This window comes from Antechinus flavipes, chromosome 5, assembly GCF_016432865.1.
Source record: "Antechinus flavipes isolate AdamAnt ecotype Samford, QLD, Australia chromosome 5, AdamAnt_v2, whole genome shotgun sequence".
Taxonomy (NCBI): domain Eukaryota; kingdom Metazoa; phylum Chordata; class Mammalia; order Dasyuromorphia; family Dasyuridae; genus Antechinus; species Antechinus flavipes.
In genome coordinates, this window is record NC_067402.1 from 19,198,792 (window position 1) to 19,217,037 (window position 18,246).

Sequence of the window (18,246 nt, forward strand, 5' to 3'; positions counted from 1 at the left end):
TCCTGGAGGAGACTCCCGGGGAGCCAGCTGGCTGCCGAGTCCCCGTGGGAGGCTGCGGAGGGACTTCCGGGCACCCCGGGACCGCCGGGAGACTGACCAGATGCACCCCGCTCCGTAGCCCGAGCTCCAGGCTGCCCCGGGGCTAAAGGGCAGGAGGAGATTTGCCATTTAAAGCAAAGCTCATGAAGAAGCAGGTTCCGGGGCTGGCGCGGGGAGCACCTGGCGCCTGAGGCTGGCCCTCGGGGCGGGCGCCGGGGCTCTGCCCCCCCCCCAGGGCCCCTCCAACCCGTCCCGCCTTCCGGAGATGAGCCCCAGCAGCTGCGGACCGAGAGAAGAGGAGCCGCGGGTCTGGCAGCTACTCTGATGAAACATGGTATGGCTTAAGGGTCCCCTCTAAAAGTCTAGGGAAAGGGGAGAGTGTGGTTGGGAGCCTGGGAGACCATCGGAGGGGCGGTCATGCGCAGAGCCCCCGGTCACTCTCGCCGGTCTTGCTGTTCGAAACCGGGCTCGGCACTTTGTGACAAACGGGATTTAGCTCCGTGTGGCTGTGGGCAAGTCCTCCCTTCTCCGCGCTTTAAGTCTCCGCACTGAGACTCGCGAGTGCCAAAGGGAGGCGGGGCAGGCTGGCCTGGGGGCAGAGCCAGCAGCGCAGCTAACGCAGATGCTGGGGGAGGAGGGGGCACAAAATGTGGCTCCGAATGCAGTAGGGTCCGGGCGGAGCTGCTACAGGGAGAGCGCCCTGCTCGGGACACGCAGCCCCCTCCCCAGTATGAACCCCACAGAAAAGTCAGGCGCCGGCTGATTAGTTTGTCTGGCCAGACGGGTCGGACTTTTGCCTCAGATTCATTCACTGACTGTGATCCTGGCTAAGTCACTTCCGTTCCTTCAGCCTCAGTTTCCTCATCTGTAAAATGAGAAGGTTGCACTGGGCGGCTGGCTCCAGCTCCGAGGCAAGGAAAAAAGATCTAGTGTTCTTAGCGGATTTCTGGGGCCTCCCGAAGGCACAGCAGCTGCTGGTGGGTGTGAATGGGGAGCCTCCATCCAAGCCCCAGAGCCACGGGGGGCTATGGCCAGAGAAAGCCCCCAACCCCGGAGCCTCCAGGACAGGCTGAGGTCGGGGTGGGCTTGCCAGGGAGAAGGGGATGCTGGGAACGCCGAGACCCTCCCCGTTCATGGGATGCTCGGATTCTGGGAGCCAGAAGAAGCACCGGGGGAGGGCTAAAGGGAAGGGACAGACATGGGGGTTCTAGGACCCAGGCTCTAGGCCCGGCTCTGGCGCAGCTGGTACCTTCTCTCCACCTTAGTCCCCACAGTCATGAAGTCCGGGGCGGGGGAGGGAGGGGGGCTAGAATTCAGGGTTTCTTCCCCTGGGATCCGCAGACCATGGACTGATTTCAGGGCATCTGAGCCACTGGGTTTTAACCTTACAATGCTTCCCATTTTATTTTATGCACTCGCAAGCATTCTTCTGAGAAAGGCGCCCACAGGCTTCACTAGTTGCTGGCACCGGGGTAGAACTCTGGAGCCCGCAAGCTCAGACACGTCCGTAGCCTCAGTTTCCTCATCTATAAAATGGAGATAACAATAGCACCTCCTTTCCAGGTTTTTGTGAAGAGGATCAATCAATAAACATTTATTAAATACCTACTGTGTGCCAGGCAGAAGACAACTCCTTCCCTGAAGGAGCTTAGAATCTCCTGATAAAATGATATTATGAAACCCTTTGCACCCTTAAAGGGCTATAGAAATGCTAGCTCTCTTCCTCCTCCTCCCTTCTCTTTCTCCCTTCTCCCTTTTCTTTCCTCCCTCCTTCCTCTTTCTTCCTCCTTCTCCCTCCTCCCTCCTCCCCCTCCTCCTCCTCCTCCTCCTCCTTCTCTCTCCTGAAACTTTAACAAAGATTAAAACATATTTTCTTCCAAACCTTTGTAACTATTCTGACCTGAGATTTTGCTCCTGTTACCACTAAAATACCACTAATAATGCAGAGCATAATCATAATTATCATTATATTATAATATGTTTATATAATCAATAGGTAATACAGTGTACTATTACTGATTAGCCATATTTTGTGAGCACTTGCAGGGTATTCCGTGCTTTCTTCCTGCCACTGTCTATTTTTTTATTTAAAATTTATTTATTTATTTATTTTTATTAAAGGTTTTTATTTACAAGATATATACGTGGGTAATTTTCCAACATTGACCCTTGCAAATCCTTTTGTTCCCACTTTTCCCCTCGTTCCCCCCACCCCCTCCCCCAGATGGCGGTGAGTTCCATACGTGTTAAATATGTTAAAGTACATGTTAAATCCAATGTATGTATCCATATTTATACCGTTATCTTGCTTCCTGATTTGCACGTTTTTGTGTGATCAAATCTGGAAAAACTGTATTCGGACTCCTAGAAAGGGAAGTTTGTCCGCCGTGGGCCGGACACACGTGGCTCAGGGTCTGACCTGTAGCTCGTGGCTGACCCTCCCAGGTGCCTCCTGTACTTCGGAGAGGTGACGGCCCCACAAAGCTTTGAGCTCCCTGGAGGATGGGGCCTCATCGGAGGGAAACGGGGACTTTAGAACTCATGGGTCCTTGAGCTCCCTGATTATCGGCTCCATCGCCTTTTCCTTCTAAGACAATTTTTTTGCCCTCACGTCTGGCAATCTCTCACTTCCTTTCCTTCCCCTAATGGAGCAGATGGTGGGGACAGTAACATGAGCATTTATATGGCACTACAACCAAAAAGTCTGCAGAGTATTTTGCAAATATGATCTCATTTATCGTCCCCACGATCCTCAGAAGAAGGGGCCGTTTTTCCATTTTCCACCTAAGGAAACAGATTAAATGACTTTTCCGGGTCACAACCGACAAGCGTCTGAGACTGGATTTGAATTCAGATCCTCCTGGGTCTAGGCAGGTCCAGCACCGAAGCTGCCTCAGTTCTGCTGAGCAGTGAAACGGCCAAGGGAAGCACCAAGAAAAATCCATAAACGAGGTAATTGGCTCCAGGAGGGATTTTTTTTGCTTATAGATGACATGAAGTTGATATATTTTCATTTTAATATTTTTATTTTTCCCATTTACACGTAAGACAATCTTTTACATTTGTTTTCCCTCCTCTGGGCCCCCATCAAGGAGCCACGTGTGAAATTAAGCAACACATTTCCATAAAAGTGGGGTTCTGATGCGTTTGTACAGAGGAGGAAACTAGCCCAGAGACGCTGAGTGACCTGGCCAGTGTCACACAGCTGGACCCAACACTTCTGTAACCCTCCCATGATCCAATCTGGAAAGACTTTCAGGGGTCCTCAAACTACAGCCAGCGGGCCAGATGCGGCAGCTGAGGATGATTATCCCCCTCCTCCAGGGCTAGGAAGTTTCTCTATTTAAAGGCCCACAGAACAAAGTTTTTGTTTTTACTATAGTCCGGCCCTCCCACAGTCTGAGGGACAGGGAACTGGCCCCTATTTAAAAAGTTTGAGGACCATGGACTCCTAGAAAGAGACGCTTGCCCACCGTGCCGGGCCGGGCGCTCAGGGTCTGATGTAGCTCAGTGGGAGGTCCTTGGGAGGCAGCCTCTGTCTGTGGCAGCGAAAAGGCACAGTGGGCAGGGCACTAATGTGGAGCCAGGAAGACTCGAGTTCAAGTCCAGCCTCAGACACTGGATTTGGCTCTTAATCTCGGTTTGCCTTAGTTTCCTCATCTGTAAAGTGGAGCTAACAGAATCGACCTCGGGTCCGGACCACAGGGGGAAAGTGCTTCTAAATGGCATGAGTGTCGTTTTTGGATGTTGTCTCTGTGCGTGTTTCCTTGTCTGCAAACCTGTGACCGCACATGTGTGACCCCCAGGCTCCCGTTCCGTTCCTAATCCTCTTCTGTGGTGGGTCGCTCCTTTCCTGCCTTGGTTTTACTTTTCTCTTTGGCCATTTTAATGCTCGTTGGAGTCAGCTCCAGACATGGAAGAGAAAGGAAGGAAAACACAATGCAGATGGCGATGAGCTGAGCTCAGATTTGATTTAGGAGGGAGGGAGCTGGCTGGACTGCATTTGGGAAATTACACGGTTTCTATAATGATCACGAGTTGTTGCACCAAAGCCCGTTCTTTCTTTCTTTCTCTCTCTTTTTCTTCATTCCTTCCTTTTTCTTTCTTTCTTTCTCTCTCTCTTTCTTCCTTCCTTCCTTTTTCTTTCTTTCTCTCTCTCTCTTTCTTCATTCCTTCCTCTTTCTTTCTTTCTTTCTTTCTTTCTTTCTTTCTTTCTTCTTTCTTTCTTTTTTTCTTTCTTTCTTTCTTTCTTTCTTTCTTTCTTTCTTTCTTTCTTTCTTTCTTTCTTTCTTTCTTTCTTTCTTTCTTTCTTTCTTTCTTTCTTTCTTTCTTTCTTTCTTTCTTTCCAATTCTCTCATTTATATTGTATGGCAATAAATCATGGGATGCCATGGTGTCAGAAGAGTCAGTATTAGAGATGATTCCCTAGGGTTGGAGGATAGATAGATTGGGGGGAGGGGAGATAAGCAGGTTGCCCCATAATATCAATGACAACTGGTATTAAGTACCCATTATGCATTGTGTTAGGGGCTAGACAGGGAGAGAGGGGAATAAGCATTTATTAAGTGCCTGTGCTATGTGCCAGGCACTGTACTAGAGACTTTACAAATAGTGCCTCGACTGACCTTCACAACCATTTTGGGAGGTGGTGCTATTGTTCTCCTCACTTTACATTTCAGGAAACTGAGGCAGGCAGTGGCTAAGTGATTTGCCCAGGGTCATCCACCTGGGTCAGATTTGAACTGAGTTCTTCTTGACTCCACACTCAGTACTCTACTTCCTGCGCCATCTGCTGCCTCTCGTATAAATAGAGAATGAAACAATCTCTCTTTTCAATGATCTTTCATTCCATTGCAGGAGGCAATAAAGACATATATATATATTTATATACTTATAATTTTATATAAAAATATCTTTACTTACATATTTTACATATATACTTACATATATTTAATATATATACTTTGCATTTCTGACATATATATATATATGTATATAGCAGAAAAGTAGAGTGAACTAATACTAGTAAAGGCAAAGGAGTTAAAAAGACGGCAGTTTGGGAGAGAGAGCAGGACCAGGTGGGCTTCCATGGAGAAGATGGCACCTGAGCTGTATTAAAAGAAAAGGACTTCCCATCTGGAGAGGATGTCCGGTGTGGCGTCCCGGGACTGAAGGTGGACGGTCACTCGGGAGGACCAGAGAGGAGCACCGCCAGGTCCTGCTGAGTGTGGACGGGCAGGCCGTCTCCCCAGGGCCAGGTTGGGAAAGGCTTTAAAAGCTAAATGGGAATTTGTGCTTTATCCTCCGAGCCAGAGTCGATGGAGCGGGGAGAGACTGAGGCGATTTGGTCCGAAGTGTCCTTTGGCAGCAGAGGGAAGATGGGTGGGGAGGTGAGAGCCTTGCAGCAAGGAGACCACATGGGAACTGCTGCGGCCATTAAGGGGAGGAGAAATAAGGGGGCGAGCGAGGCTGCTGCTGCCGGAGCGGGGACAAGGGGCCGAATGGAGAGATGCTCTGGGGGTGGAAATGGCACCTGACTGAGTACGAGGAGGGAGATGGGGGAGAGAGTCTGCAATAAAGCGAGATCACACACTTGAGGCTCCGGGGAAAAGATAGGGGAGTCTTCGGTAGAAACGAGGAGATTTAGAGGAAGGGAGGGTCAGGGGCTCAGGAGGCAGGAGTTTTCTTCTGGAAATGCTGACTTTGACTCGTCTCTGAGACGGTCGGTTTGAAATGTTGAAGAGGAAATTGGTGACGCAGGACTGGAGCTCAAGGGAAACACTGGGGTGTGTGTTCTGGATGGAAGGAACTGCCCAGGGGGGCTCTGCCCCAGCCCGAACAAGAAATCTAAACTCTGTCTCACTTTTAGGGCCTTACGCCATCGGACCTCAGGGTGCGAGCTTGTGGGTAGGGATTATGTATGTCAGCTGCGTGAGATGATAAGGCTTGTGAGGAGAGAGACAGAGACAGAGAGACAGAAGCAGAGACAGAGACAGAGAGAGACAGAGACAGAGACAATCAGAGAGACAGAAGCAGAGACAGAGAGAGAGAGAGACAGAGCCAGTCAGAGACAGAGAGAGACAGAGACAATTAGAGAGACAGAAGCAGAGACAGAGACAGAGAGAGCTAGAGTAACAAAGAGACAGAGAGACAGAGAGAGACAGAGAGAGGTAGAAACAGGGAGAGACAGAGACAGAGCGATACACACAGAAACAAAGAGAAACAGAGAGAGGAGGGAGAAGAGAGGAGGGCATAAGGACAGAACTAGGGAGAATGATATAGATCATAATCCATAAAGGAAAACTGAGAGGAAGCAACAGCCAGCGAGGTAGGAGGTGCCTCCTGTGCATCGGGTGAATCCTCTCTAGAAGATCCATAAAAAGACCTGAATGATAACTGGACAGGGATGAGAGGGGACGGACGCGGTGTGTTCTGCACTGGAGGAGTGCGTGCCCCGGTGCACAAAATCAGGGACCTACTGGAGTACTGAGAAACTGAAATAAGGAAGAGGAGTAAGAAGCTTCTCTTTTTGTCAGAGATTTTAAGTAAGGGATCTCACGGCACAATGGAAACAACACGGAGTTTGAGTCCGGGGATTCTGGTCCTGTCGTTACTGGTTGTGTGACTTTGGACAAGTTATGGTTTCTCATTTGGCCTTGAACTGAGTGACCCATGAGGCCCCTTGCAGACCTAAGTCTGTGTTCCCAGGACCCTAAGTCATTTAGTTTTCTGAAGCAGTTTCCTCACTTGTAAGATGAAACGGGGAGACTCTATAACCTCTCAGACCCTTCCAGGTTTATAGCTGCGCTCCCATGATACCAAGAGCCAAAGAGCACTTCTTCCTATACCGGAGAAGAGGCGTTTCTCAGGCTCTTTCTTAGTAACCGTCAAGTTAAATGTAAATCCGGGCTCTGTCTTAAAACAGGTCTCTTAGGTCCTTTCAGATCCATTTCTGGTCCAGAAAAAACAACAGGAACAACAAAAAAGCCATTATCTCCTCTGGCAGAGTGATGCTCGGAGCATTCGCCGTCTTCTGCCTCTGGGGCTTCATTGTAGAGTCCGGGCCTGGAAACCAGCCCCGAACTGCTGGCCGCTGGTGGGTGAGTCTGGGAGGGATTCCAAGGAATTCTGGAGGAATCCCAGCCAAACCTGGTTCCTGAAAGTGCATCCAGAAAGCAAGCTTATAAAGCAAGAAACTCCAGGCAGAGGAGCAGGGACCGCCTCGGGGCAGCTCGGGCCCAGAGACGGGCTGAGGCCCTCCCAGCAGCCTTTCCTCAGTGCTCCCTCTCAGTCTGTGAAGAGCTTAGTCATTTGTGGGTTAGACCCAAGAGCGGTGAAAGCTTCAGGTGCCCGGCTGGGGGGTAGCCTCCTGCCCTGGGATGTAAGGGGGCATGGCTGCCCACTCTCTCCTCTCCCTCTCCTCCCTGTCCCCTCGGTTTCACAAATGTTCCCCGGGCAGATTGTGTAATAAATCTGTTGTCTGGAAACCGAACCCAAGAAATGTCTGGGCAAAGAAAGGGCTCGGGAGCCCAGGAAACCAAGCGAGCTCCGCGGGTGCTGGGCCAGGTGAGAGGGATGAGGCCAGAGGATTTAGAGCACGATCAGCTCCATCCCGGGCAATGTAAGTGGAAGGCCTCGGCAGCGCTGGGCCCCTGAGAACCCCAAAGCCCGCCCAGGGGCTCCCCGTGGCTCCGAGCCCGAAGGCCTGGGAATGGTTTGGGGGCAGGTGTTTTAGTCGTTGCTGAGCAAGGGTTCGGAGTCAGTTATCCATGTGAGGATGAGCCAGAGCCTCTGAAAGCTCAGAGTAAGTGGGGTAAGGGAGACGTCAGCCACGCAGACTCAGGGCACGAAGGCCTTCGGGCTAACTCGCCCTTCCCCAACTTCTCCAGAGGGGCAGGAGAAACCGCCTGGAATCAGGGGAAACCTGGCCTGACTGTGTAGTTTTATAGCGGGGAGGGAGGTTCTTCCTAAGGGAGTTTAAGGCACAAGCGGAGAGCCTCTGGCTCATGAGTTACCATGGCGCTCCATCTCGTTTCCTCCTACCTGAGCAGGGATGCCAAAATACAGCTCGGGTTTAGAACGAAGGCACATCCTAAAATCCTGGAAACTCTGTGTGTCTGTGTGTCTTTGGCCACCATCTTTATTTTATTTTATTTTATTTTTTTGAGGCAATTGGGGTTAAATGACTTGCCCAGAGTCACACAGCCAGGAAAGTGTTAAGTGTCTGAGGCACATTTGAACTCAGGTCCTCCTGACTACAGGGCTGGTGCTCTCCACTGCGCCACCCCGCTGCCCTCTTTATTTCCCCTCTTCTCTTGCTTTTCTGATTTATTCTGTCAACCAGTCATAGTATAAACCTGTAATCATCAGGGTGCTGGTAAATATTTAACAACCAGCTCTCCAGGGAGGAATATGTGCACATAATACACCTTTAAGTTTAAATTGCATTATTAACATTTTTCCATCACGTTCTTAAATCTAGACAAGAATAATAACTAATATGTATATAGTTCTTATGTGCCAAGCACGACAAGGACAGATTATATTTCTATTTCTTCATTTATAACATTTGTTCATTTGTTTTGTGTGTGTAAATACACACACTGTAAATTTAACAACCGGTTCTTATGAGCCGCTTTGAGCTGGCTCCAGCGTGTCTCTGATTGAGATCGTTTAATATTTTCCTAATTTGGAAAAAAAGAGAAAGAGTTCATTTTGTATTACTCAAATTCTAAAATATAATCATAGCCTAAATTCGTTTGATTTTTTAAATTTATCTGGTTCTTAATTGAATGATTGAGTGTGTGAGTGTGTGTGTGAGTGTGTGGGTGACTGTGTGTGAGTGTGTGTGTGTGTGAGTGTGTGTGAGTGTGTGTGTATGTGACTGAGTGTGTGTGTGAGTGTGTGTGTGAGTGTGAGTATGTGTGAGTGTGTGAGTGTATGAGTGTATCAGTGGCCTTTTACAAGAGGGGAGAAAAGGCCCACTCTTGACCTAGGAAAGTGAGAATCGATTTAGGGTTTGGTGAAGGTGAGCAGGGACTGTTATGGAAAATAAAGGGACACTTGGGTGGAGTGGTTTTATCTATTTATTCAATTGGCATTTATTTAATCAACACTTTTCTTGTTCCAAGTTCTATGGGAGAGCACAGGGGTATGGGAAATTGGAAGGTCTATTATTACCATTTTACAGGTGAAGAAACTAGATATTAGTCATTCATTATGTAATTCTACAAATGTTTATAAATTGACTGTATGAGGCACGGTCCTAGGTGCTGGAAGGAGTGGAGACAAAAATGAACTATGTATGCCTTTTCCTCAAGCACCTCTTGTTCTCTCTCCATTTCTCTCTCTGTCTCTGTCTCTCTCTGTTTGTCTCTGCCTTTCTCAGTCTGTTTGTCTCTGTCTCTGTCTCTGTCTCTCTCTGTCTCTCTGTGTCTGTCTGTCTATCTCTGTCTCTCTCTTCTCTGTCTCTGTCATTCTCTGTCTCTCTATCTCTGAATCTCTCTGTCTCTGTTATTCTCTGTCTCTCTATCTCTGTCTCTCTCTATCTCTGTCTCTGTCATTCTCTGTCTCTCTATCTCTGTCTCTCTCTGTCTCTGTCTCTCTCTGTCTCTGTCATTCTCTGTCTCTGTCTCTGTCTCTCTCTGTCTCTCTCCCTCTGTTTCTGTCTCTGTCTCTCTCTCTCTGTCTCTGTCTCTGTCTCTCTCTGTCTCTGTGTCTGTCTCTGTCTCTCTCCCTCTGTCTCTGTCTCTCTCTGTCTCTGTGTCTGTCTCTCTATCTCTGTCTCTCTCTGTCTCTGTCTCTGTGTCTGTGTCTGTCTCTGTCTCTCTCCCTCTGTCTCTTTGTATGCATCGTATGCATGGATAAGTCCTACAGACACAGAGGTGCATCTGTACACACCGCACAGACCAGCTGTCTGTGTACATACATCTGTACATTTGCACAGTCCATGTTTTTTTAAGATTCTGCCGTCGCCTTGGTTTTCTGCAGCCAAGCCCCCTCACTGGCCACTGCCGTAACCAAGCGGAACCCGGGCTCTGGTCTCGCTCTCCCACGTCCCCTTGCGTGGGTCGGATGCTCCCCAAGGGCGGCTCTGCTTCTCCCCTCACGGTCCGGGCACGACCCTGGCTCACGAGACCTACGTTATTGCCACGAATTCTTAGTTGGCGTCAAATAACCGACGGTGCTCAAGTAGCTTTTAGAAACGGGCATTACTGAGGGGCTTCACGCAGTGGCAGCTGGTACCGATGCCCCCAAACTTGGGAGAGCATCTCCCACAAACACAGCCCGAGTTGAGGGGAAAGCGGGTTCGAGGTTAGAGCTTTTTGGCTCCAAGTCTTTTCTTCTCCCTCCTTGACATTCACCTTAGGGATGATGCAGCTTTCTTTTGAACGCTTGTCAAGTCCCCAGAATGCCTTTCCCTGCGTGCCTGAGTTTGTTCTGGTCTCGCTGCTGGCTGCTCCCAGGACTCCGCCGGGAAGTCTCTCCACGGTCACCACGAGCGTCCTCTGCTCAAGGGGAAGGGGACAGCGGCTGTCTCCTCGTCCCCCGATTCTCTTCTGGGGGGCCGGCGGGGGGTCTCTCCTCTGGGCTCTCCTGCCTGGGTCTCTGGAATCTTAGCTGCTCCTCATTCTCTTTATACTCAAGGGCAGGCCTGGGTCTCAGCCATCCTCGAGTCCCTTTTGGTGTAGCATCTTTTCATTTCATCCAGTGGCTCAAAACATTCCACTATTTCCCAGTGTGTTTAACTCATTTCTTTGGATTTAATTTAACATCTGGTTAGTTAATAGAAATGTTCTCATCTGACGAGATATCAAAGTCAAGAATGGTTGGACTGATTCGCAGCTCCACCAGCAATGTATTAGCATTTTTATGTCCCCCTCCCCATCACTGTTAGTCTTTGCCAATGATCTTTTAATCAAAGTCCAATTCAACGAGCGTTTCTTGTTCTCAGAGTTCAGTGGTTAATCCCTTTTGTGCCTCTATCTTTCCCTGTCCTTGTTTCTCCTTGACCCTTCTCCGTATCCTTGTGTCTGCCCGTCTGTCTGTCTGTCTGGTGTAGTTTTTCTCTCCTTTCCCTCTCCTCTCAGTTTGTTTTATTTGTGGAGAACTTTTACCCAAACTCGGTAACTGAAAATGCAGCCGCAGGTCGGCTGCCCAGGTTGGCCGAAGGCGGGAATATTATTTTTGTGTGTGTGGTCCTGGAAAAGACATGTTTGCTTCTTGTGAGCAATCCGCCTCCGAGGGAAAACAGAAGCAGCCCACAAGCAAACAGCATTTCCCCGGGACCTTTCCTCCTCCACTTAGGAGAAACCAAGGTCCCCCCGGCCCCACGGAAGGTGGCGCCGAGTGCCCGGCCTGGGGCCCAGACGGACGAAGCCCGGGCGGCGCGGTGAGTGACCGTGTCTAACTCGAACCCGGGGCCTCTGCCCAGGGCCCTTTCTCGTTCTTTTTTAAAGCCTGATCCTGCGTTCCGACATCACAAATGCGTCTGGATGACACTCAGAATCCCTCCTTCCTTTCCCCACCCTCACACTTTAACGGCAGACGAGCAAGGCCATGTCCGTAAGCACCTGCCGTGGTCAGTGCTTACCCTCTCCCCCGGGAGCGCTGTTGAGAGGAGGGGGAATACTTCGCCATCAGTCTTAGACCCTGCACCATGTCCACAGGGGACAGGACTTAGAGAACTGTCGTATTTTAGGGGATCTCGGAAACAGGGAGTCTGAGAAATCAGGAAAAGCTCCCCTTTTTCCCTCTCATACAGGGGATGGAGAAGCGCTCACCCAGCCCCTGCCTGAGGACCCTGCGCTGGGGGTCTATTCCATCTGGGGACGTGTCCCATTCTTTGCTGTTGCTTCCTTGTGGCTTTGCCCCCCTCAGGGGCAGAAAAAGCCCAATGCTCGACAGCCTCCAAATATTGGGGATGACCCCCATGTGGTCTGAGTCTCCAAAGGTCTCCAGTTTTTGCAGTTAATGTGACATGAACTTGGGACCTTTCATCATCCATCAGTCTTCCAAATTATGTCTGCGTCAGTGAGTCCTAAAAGCATCTCAGGCTTCTGGGCAGCATATCCCAGAGACTGTCAGTGGTGAGGGAAAGTAATCATGAGATCATGACTTTAGGGCACTTAGAAGTCATCTGGCCCGAGTTCGAGACCCCAGTTACTAGCTGTGTCACTTAACCTGGGCTGGACTCAGTTTCTTCATCTGTAAAACAGGAATAAGAATAGCACCTTGTGAGGATCCAACGACATAACAACTGTAAAGCTAGCACATGGTAGTAGGTGCTTAATAAGCATTTCTTTCCACCTTCTCTCTTTTGTCTCTTCATTGTCGCATCTTTTTTTTTGGATTCCCCTTTTTCCCCTATGTATTCCCCCCAAGCCCCGCAAAACGCCTTGCTTTGTGTTTGCTTCAGCTTTCCTTGCCAGGCCAAGTCCTGTTGACCTACCGTCCATTCCCCACTTTATATTTACCTTCTGTCAACTGCCCTTGTTTCCAATTATGGACGTTCCTGTTCCTATCTTTTGATGAATGAATTTCTCGTGTATCCACACGTATCTCTTGGGGCCATTCTCTCTATTCCTACAAATCAGGATTTCATCTCTAAGAGCTTTTATTCCTTCCTAGAAGGAACTTTTCCTTCATTTTTTAGTCTATGGGAATCTCTCCATCCTTCCTCTGAACCCTTTGAAATCTGCTCTTCCAAAATGTCGACTCATTGATCAGTCCTTTGCCTTTCCCTCTATTCCAGAATTTAGGATGAAATGCCACTTTCCCCCAGAATTCCCCTGATTTCACTTAGCAGGCGATTCTTTTTTGATGGGAATCGGGTCTAGAATAACACTTTCCCTCCCCCATGTTTTGAAGGATGAAGTTACTTTAATGGAAGCCAGGGGATTTTTAGCCGCTTTACTTTTGGCAGAAAGTGAGCTCAAGCAGGTTTTCTGCTCATTGAGGAGGCCCTTTCTCTCCGTCATGTTTCCGTGTCTTCTGATCTGTTGGCTGATCTCGGTATCTATTTTCTCTCTCTGACCAAGTGGTCCGACAGTGATATCTTTTCTATTTCTGTCTCTGCTGATCTTCACACAAATGTTTTCCACCACCTTCCCCAACTGTGGCTCCTAGAGTCTATCATGGGAGTCTATCCTCTTGGTACAGACTGTTGCAAAGTAGTTAATGCTGGATTGAAGACATCTCTCAAACACAGGCCGTAGATAATGGAAAAATGGGGACGCTAATTTATTGTTGGTGGAATTGTGAACTGATCCAGCCATTTTGGGAGCAATCATACAAAGAGTTATTAAATTGCCTGTTTCCTTTGACCCCAAAATACCAGGTCTGTTTCTAAAAATAATTAGGGGGAAAGGACAAGAAATTATATATTTTTAAATGCTTAGAGCAGCTCCCTATGGTGACAAAGAACTGAAAACTGCAGAGATGCCCATCAGTTAGGAAATGGCCGAACAAGTTGCGGTAAATGATTGTGATGGAATTCTCCTGTGATGGAAGAAATCATGAGCTCGATGATCTTAGAAAAACATGAAAAGACTTGCAGGAAATAATAAAGAGCAAACTCAGCAGAGCCAAGAGAACAGTAATGTGGTTTTAGGAATGACTTTGAGCGAATAAGTCATTTTAACTAGTGTAAATATCCAAGTTACCGCTAAAGGACATGTGATGAAAGATGCCATTTGCATCCGGAGAAAGAACTGACAAATAGATTTATGTATAGAATAATTTTCCATATATAGACTCGTATTTGTGTCTAACAGTAGCCATCCTTAAGTTTGAGGGCATAGGAGAGGGAAGAAAAAAAAAGAAAAGAAAAAAGAAGGAAATTTGCACGATAACTTTATTACATATTTATAAGTAATACATAGTAGATTTGCAGTTTCACGTGTATCTTTTTATTTATTTATTTTATTTTATTTTATATTTTTACATATATTATAGCATTATTTTATTATAGTATGATATGATTTGTTTTATTTCATAAATTTAAAAAATGTATATATACATACATATATACATATGTATATATGCTATTCTTCTCAAATCCCTGAGCATTAGGTCTGTAGTCTATCTCCCCCCTCCCCAAGTTGTTTCTTCTGTTTTTGACCTGGGTTAATCAGTGTCACGGTTCCCCCCTACCTCCCCCCACCCATCACCATGCATAGGATACTGCCTTCAAGGAGAGCCAAAAAAATGTCTTTACAGGTTAAAAAAAAACCCATAGTGGATAAAAAATGAGAATCAGGGAGTGGAAGCAGGAGTGGGCGAGGAGAAGGGGGTATGTGTCTGTGTAGGAAGGAGGAACGAGCAAAGACCCGTTTGTTGGGGTGAGGATGCCCAGCAGACTGGACTGGGGGTTTGGGCTCCAGGCTCTGGGTGAGACGTGTCCCAGTCCTGAATGAATTGCCCGTTTTCATATTCACTCCCTGCAAGTCCCAAAGATTTATGGGATTGTGAGAAGCAGGGGGGGAGGCAGAAGTCCAAGTCTCTGGCCCACAAAGGCGGGGTTCTCTCCCGGAGACACGGACCACCTGGTCAGAGTGACCCGCGGCCGGCCAGCTGGACGGCCCTCCCATGGCAAGGTCAGAGCGCCGTTGTTCTCGAGTTACAGACTCAGCATTTTCTTCTCCTGGTTCTCGACGGTGATACGACTCCATCCATTTCAGACAGGTTTTCCCCGACACCCCAGTGGTTTTGTGGGAACTTACAAAGCTGCTGTTGGAGACTTTTCTTTCATAATGCAGATTCTTAAAGTTAAAAAATATAACCCAGAGTCTAGAGCACAGGGTAAAGGCTGGTTCTGCTCGTCGGTACAGAGCTCCATAACCTTCTGCCTCTCTGGACCTCCTTCCCCATCTAGGGATGTGGGCTGGAGGGTCTCTGAGCTCCCTTCGGTGACTGAGAGCCACAATGCCCCGGCGCACTCCTGAGGGAGGCCCCTTGTCTGGGACATTTAGGAAGCGGTCGTTCTTTGTGGTCATGGCTTCTCTTTCATCCAAGAAGCACGCATTGAGTGCCTACTGCATGCCAGACACCGTGCCGGGTTCCCCGCCCCCCAAGCCGGTTCCTGCCCTCACAGACCTTACATTCTACGGGGGAGAGAGAAGAATGAAAGTCATTTCAGGCAGGAGGAGAGCTCAGATAAATGAGGGCGTCTGGAAAGGCTTCGGTCCAAGACACGGCCTAGAGTTTCTGAGAAAAGGAGACCCAGAAGGGGAATATTCTGGCATCTTGCGCAAGTTTTGGACAGGAAACACAATAGGGAGCACTTACTGGGTCAATTAAACCCCTCTCAATAAAACCTCAAAAGATCCTAAATCGAGCAAAAACTGAAGCATCGAGAAGGTTTCTCCTGCTTTGGCCACAAGAGCATCCTTGTGATCCGTGAGGAGATGCTTCCTCTGGTTTGTATTGTTCTATGGGGACAATAAGGCTGCCCGCCACCCTCCCAGGGTTGTAAGATCCGATGCAAGGATATTAGTAAAGTGCTTCGTAAACTTCTGCTCAGGAGCACTGGAGACCGAGGATCGCCTCTCATAGTTCCTGGCAACGTGTCCGTGGGTTAGAGCGATTCTGGATTGTTGTCGATCTGAATCTCTGGGGAAGGTTTCCACACTGGGAGTCCCTCACGCCAGGGCTGGCCCAGGTCTGGATCAAGGCCCCCAAACATCGTAGATGGCTGCTGACGTTCTGGCTCTGACAGCACCCGCTGGCGAATGGCCGGGAGGTCTCCCCTCTGCACCGGCGTCCGCGGCGTCCTGGCCAAAGAACAAGGCCCATCTGCAAAACAGGGAGTTAGACTGGATGATTTCTGATTTCCCTTCCAGCCCTAGGCCTGTGATTCTTGTCCCCAGGACCAGTCTGTGTCAGAGCCCATCTTCTTGGCCGAATCTTACTGTTAATAACTACGACATGGTTTGTATAGTGTAGAGTCCTACAAGGAAAATAAACACGCTAGGTATTATCATCTCCATTTTGCCAAGAAAGAAACAGGCTGAATGAGATCGAGGCGCACGCGCAAGGTCACCCCATCCTATCAAGGATGAATTTTGGACCCGAGTCCTGATTCCAAGTCCAGTATTCTAACCTCTGCCCCTGACTGCCTTGGAACCCCCGTGGCCAAAGCATGATGGGCAGGAAAGAGGGGATATTGGCTAACATTGACACAGCATAGAGCACAGCACCAAAGGTAAAGGGCCATTTCTCAGCCGTATTTCCTACCCCAGTTCCCAGCACTCTGTGTGCTTGGACACCACCGGGGGCGTGGGCCACGGAGATTCTGAAGAGGCTCGTGAAGACGGGGGCAGCAGAATTCTTTCCTAATTTATTTTTATTCTGAACTTGACAAACACCAAATAAAATGGACATTTCCATATGTACAGCAGAACACAAAAGGAGAGTTCTGTAGGGGACTGAAAGCCTCTGTTTGTGTAACTTGATTTTCAAGCACATAATAAATTCAAGCTTTCAAAGCTGCCTGAGCTCAGCTGTGCTTTTCTGGCCCTCCTTCTGCTCTCTGAATTTAAAAAATTATTTCTCTTTCCTTCCTCCTTCCTTTCCTTCGCTCCTTCCCTCCTTCCTTCCCTCCCTCCTTCCTTCCTTCCTTCTTTCCTTCCTTCCTGTTCCTCTTTCCCTCCCTCCTTTCCTTTCTTCCTCTTAAAAAAATTTTTCCCTAGCCTATCTCTGTCCTCCCTTCAGTCTTATTGGGGGAAAAAAGAAATAACAAAGCTCATTTGACAGATGTGAGAGCAACAGATTTTATTTCTTTTTAAAGCTTTTTATTTTCAAAACATAGGTACAGATAATTTTTCAACATTGATCCTTGCATAGCTTTGTGTTTCAGATTTTCCCCTCCTTCCCTCCCATTCCCTCCCCTAGATGGCAAGTAATCCAATATATGTCATACATGTTAAAATATATGTTAAATACAATATGGGTAAACGTATTTATACAATTCTCTTGCTGCACAAGAGAAATCAGATCAAAAAGGAAAGAAAATGAGTAAGAAAACAAAATGCAAAAGAACAACAACAAGAAGTGAAAATGCTATGTTGTGATCCACAGTCAGCTCCCACAGTCCTCTCTCTGGATGAAGATGGTTCTCTTCATCATAAAATCATTGGCTTGAATTGTCTCATTGTTGAGAAGAGCCACGTCCATCAGAATTGATCATTGTATAATCTTGTTGTTGCCATATATAATGATCTCCTGGTTCTGCTCATTTCACTTAGCATCAGTTCATGTAAGTCTCGCCAGTCCTCTCTGTATTCATCCTGCTGGTCATTTCTTACAGAACAATAATATTCCATAACATTCATATACCACAATTTACCCAGCCATTCTCCAATTGATGGGCATCTATTCATTTTCCAGCTTCTGGCCACTACAAACAGGGCTGCCACAAACATTTTGGCACATACAGGTCCCTTTCCCTTCTTTAGTATCTCTTTGGGATACAAGCCCAGTAGAGACACTGCTGGGTCAAAGGGTATGCACAGTTTGATAGCCCTTTGGGCATAGTTCCTTCCAAATGAGCAACAGATTTTAAAGAGCTATTTAGTCCTGGCAGCAACCGTGCTCAAGAGAGACAGATGAGAAGAAGACAAATAAAGAGCCTGGCGAGCTAGTGGCCCCCCACCAAGATTCTAAAATGCCGCTTTTCCCTGGGTAAGCCTCATGGATGCCCTTGGAGACATCAGGCTCATTATTTGGACCAGTCATTGGTTCCAGAAGCAGTGCAGATAAGATTTCCAGGGTTGTACAGCATGAGATGATCATCAGCAGCCCTGGGGGGGCCAGGCTGCCAGTCCTGCCGTGGTCACCTCCTTGTGGCAGGGCCAGTCCAAGCCTCCTGCAGGGCACTGGAAGGTGGGCCGGAGCCCCCTCGAGGGCCCATTGTGTTGGCAGCTTGTCAGACAATCTCATCACTGTTTAGTCTCGGAGAAGGAAAATCCTGGTAGTGTCCCTCCCCTGGTAGCACCCCCTCCTGGCAGTGCCCCTCTCCTGGTAGTAGCCCTCCCCTGGAAGTGCCCCTCTCCTGGTAGTAGCTCTCCCCTGGTAGTGCCCCTTTCCTGGCTCAGTCTTCTATAAAGCACCTTAAGGGGACAAACTTGTGGCTCGAGGGATGGGACCTCCTCTCTGGGAGGGGTTGCAGAAGCTGAAGGTGCTGGCAATTTAAGAAAGCTCTCTGTC

At 48.3% G+C, this 18,246-nt stretch overlaps 1 protein-coding gene across 1 annotated transcript in view; it reads left to right on the top strand.

Annotated features, from left to right (window-relative positions):
* The first annotated feature begins 274 nt into the window (after window positions 1–274).
* GASK1A (golgi associated kinase 1A) overlaps window positions 275–18,246 on the top strand; it is a 56,151-nt gene continuing 38,179 nt past the window's right edge. The window contains exon 1 of the mRNA XM_052001109.1: window positions 275–373. Within this exon, the coding sequence (XP_051857069.1) occupies window positions 371–373 (3 nt within the window). The 5' untranslated portion in view covers window positions 275–370. The remainder of the gene's footprint in view (window positions 374–18,246) is intronic.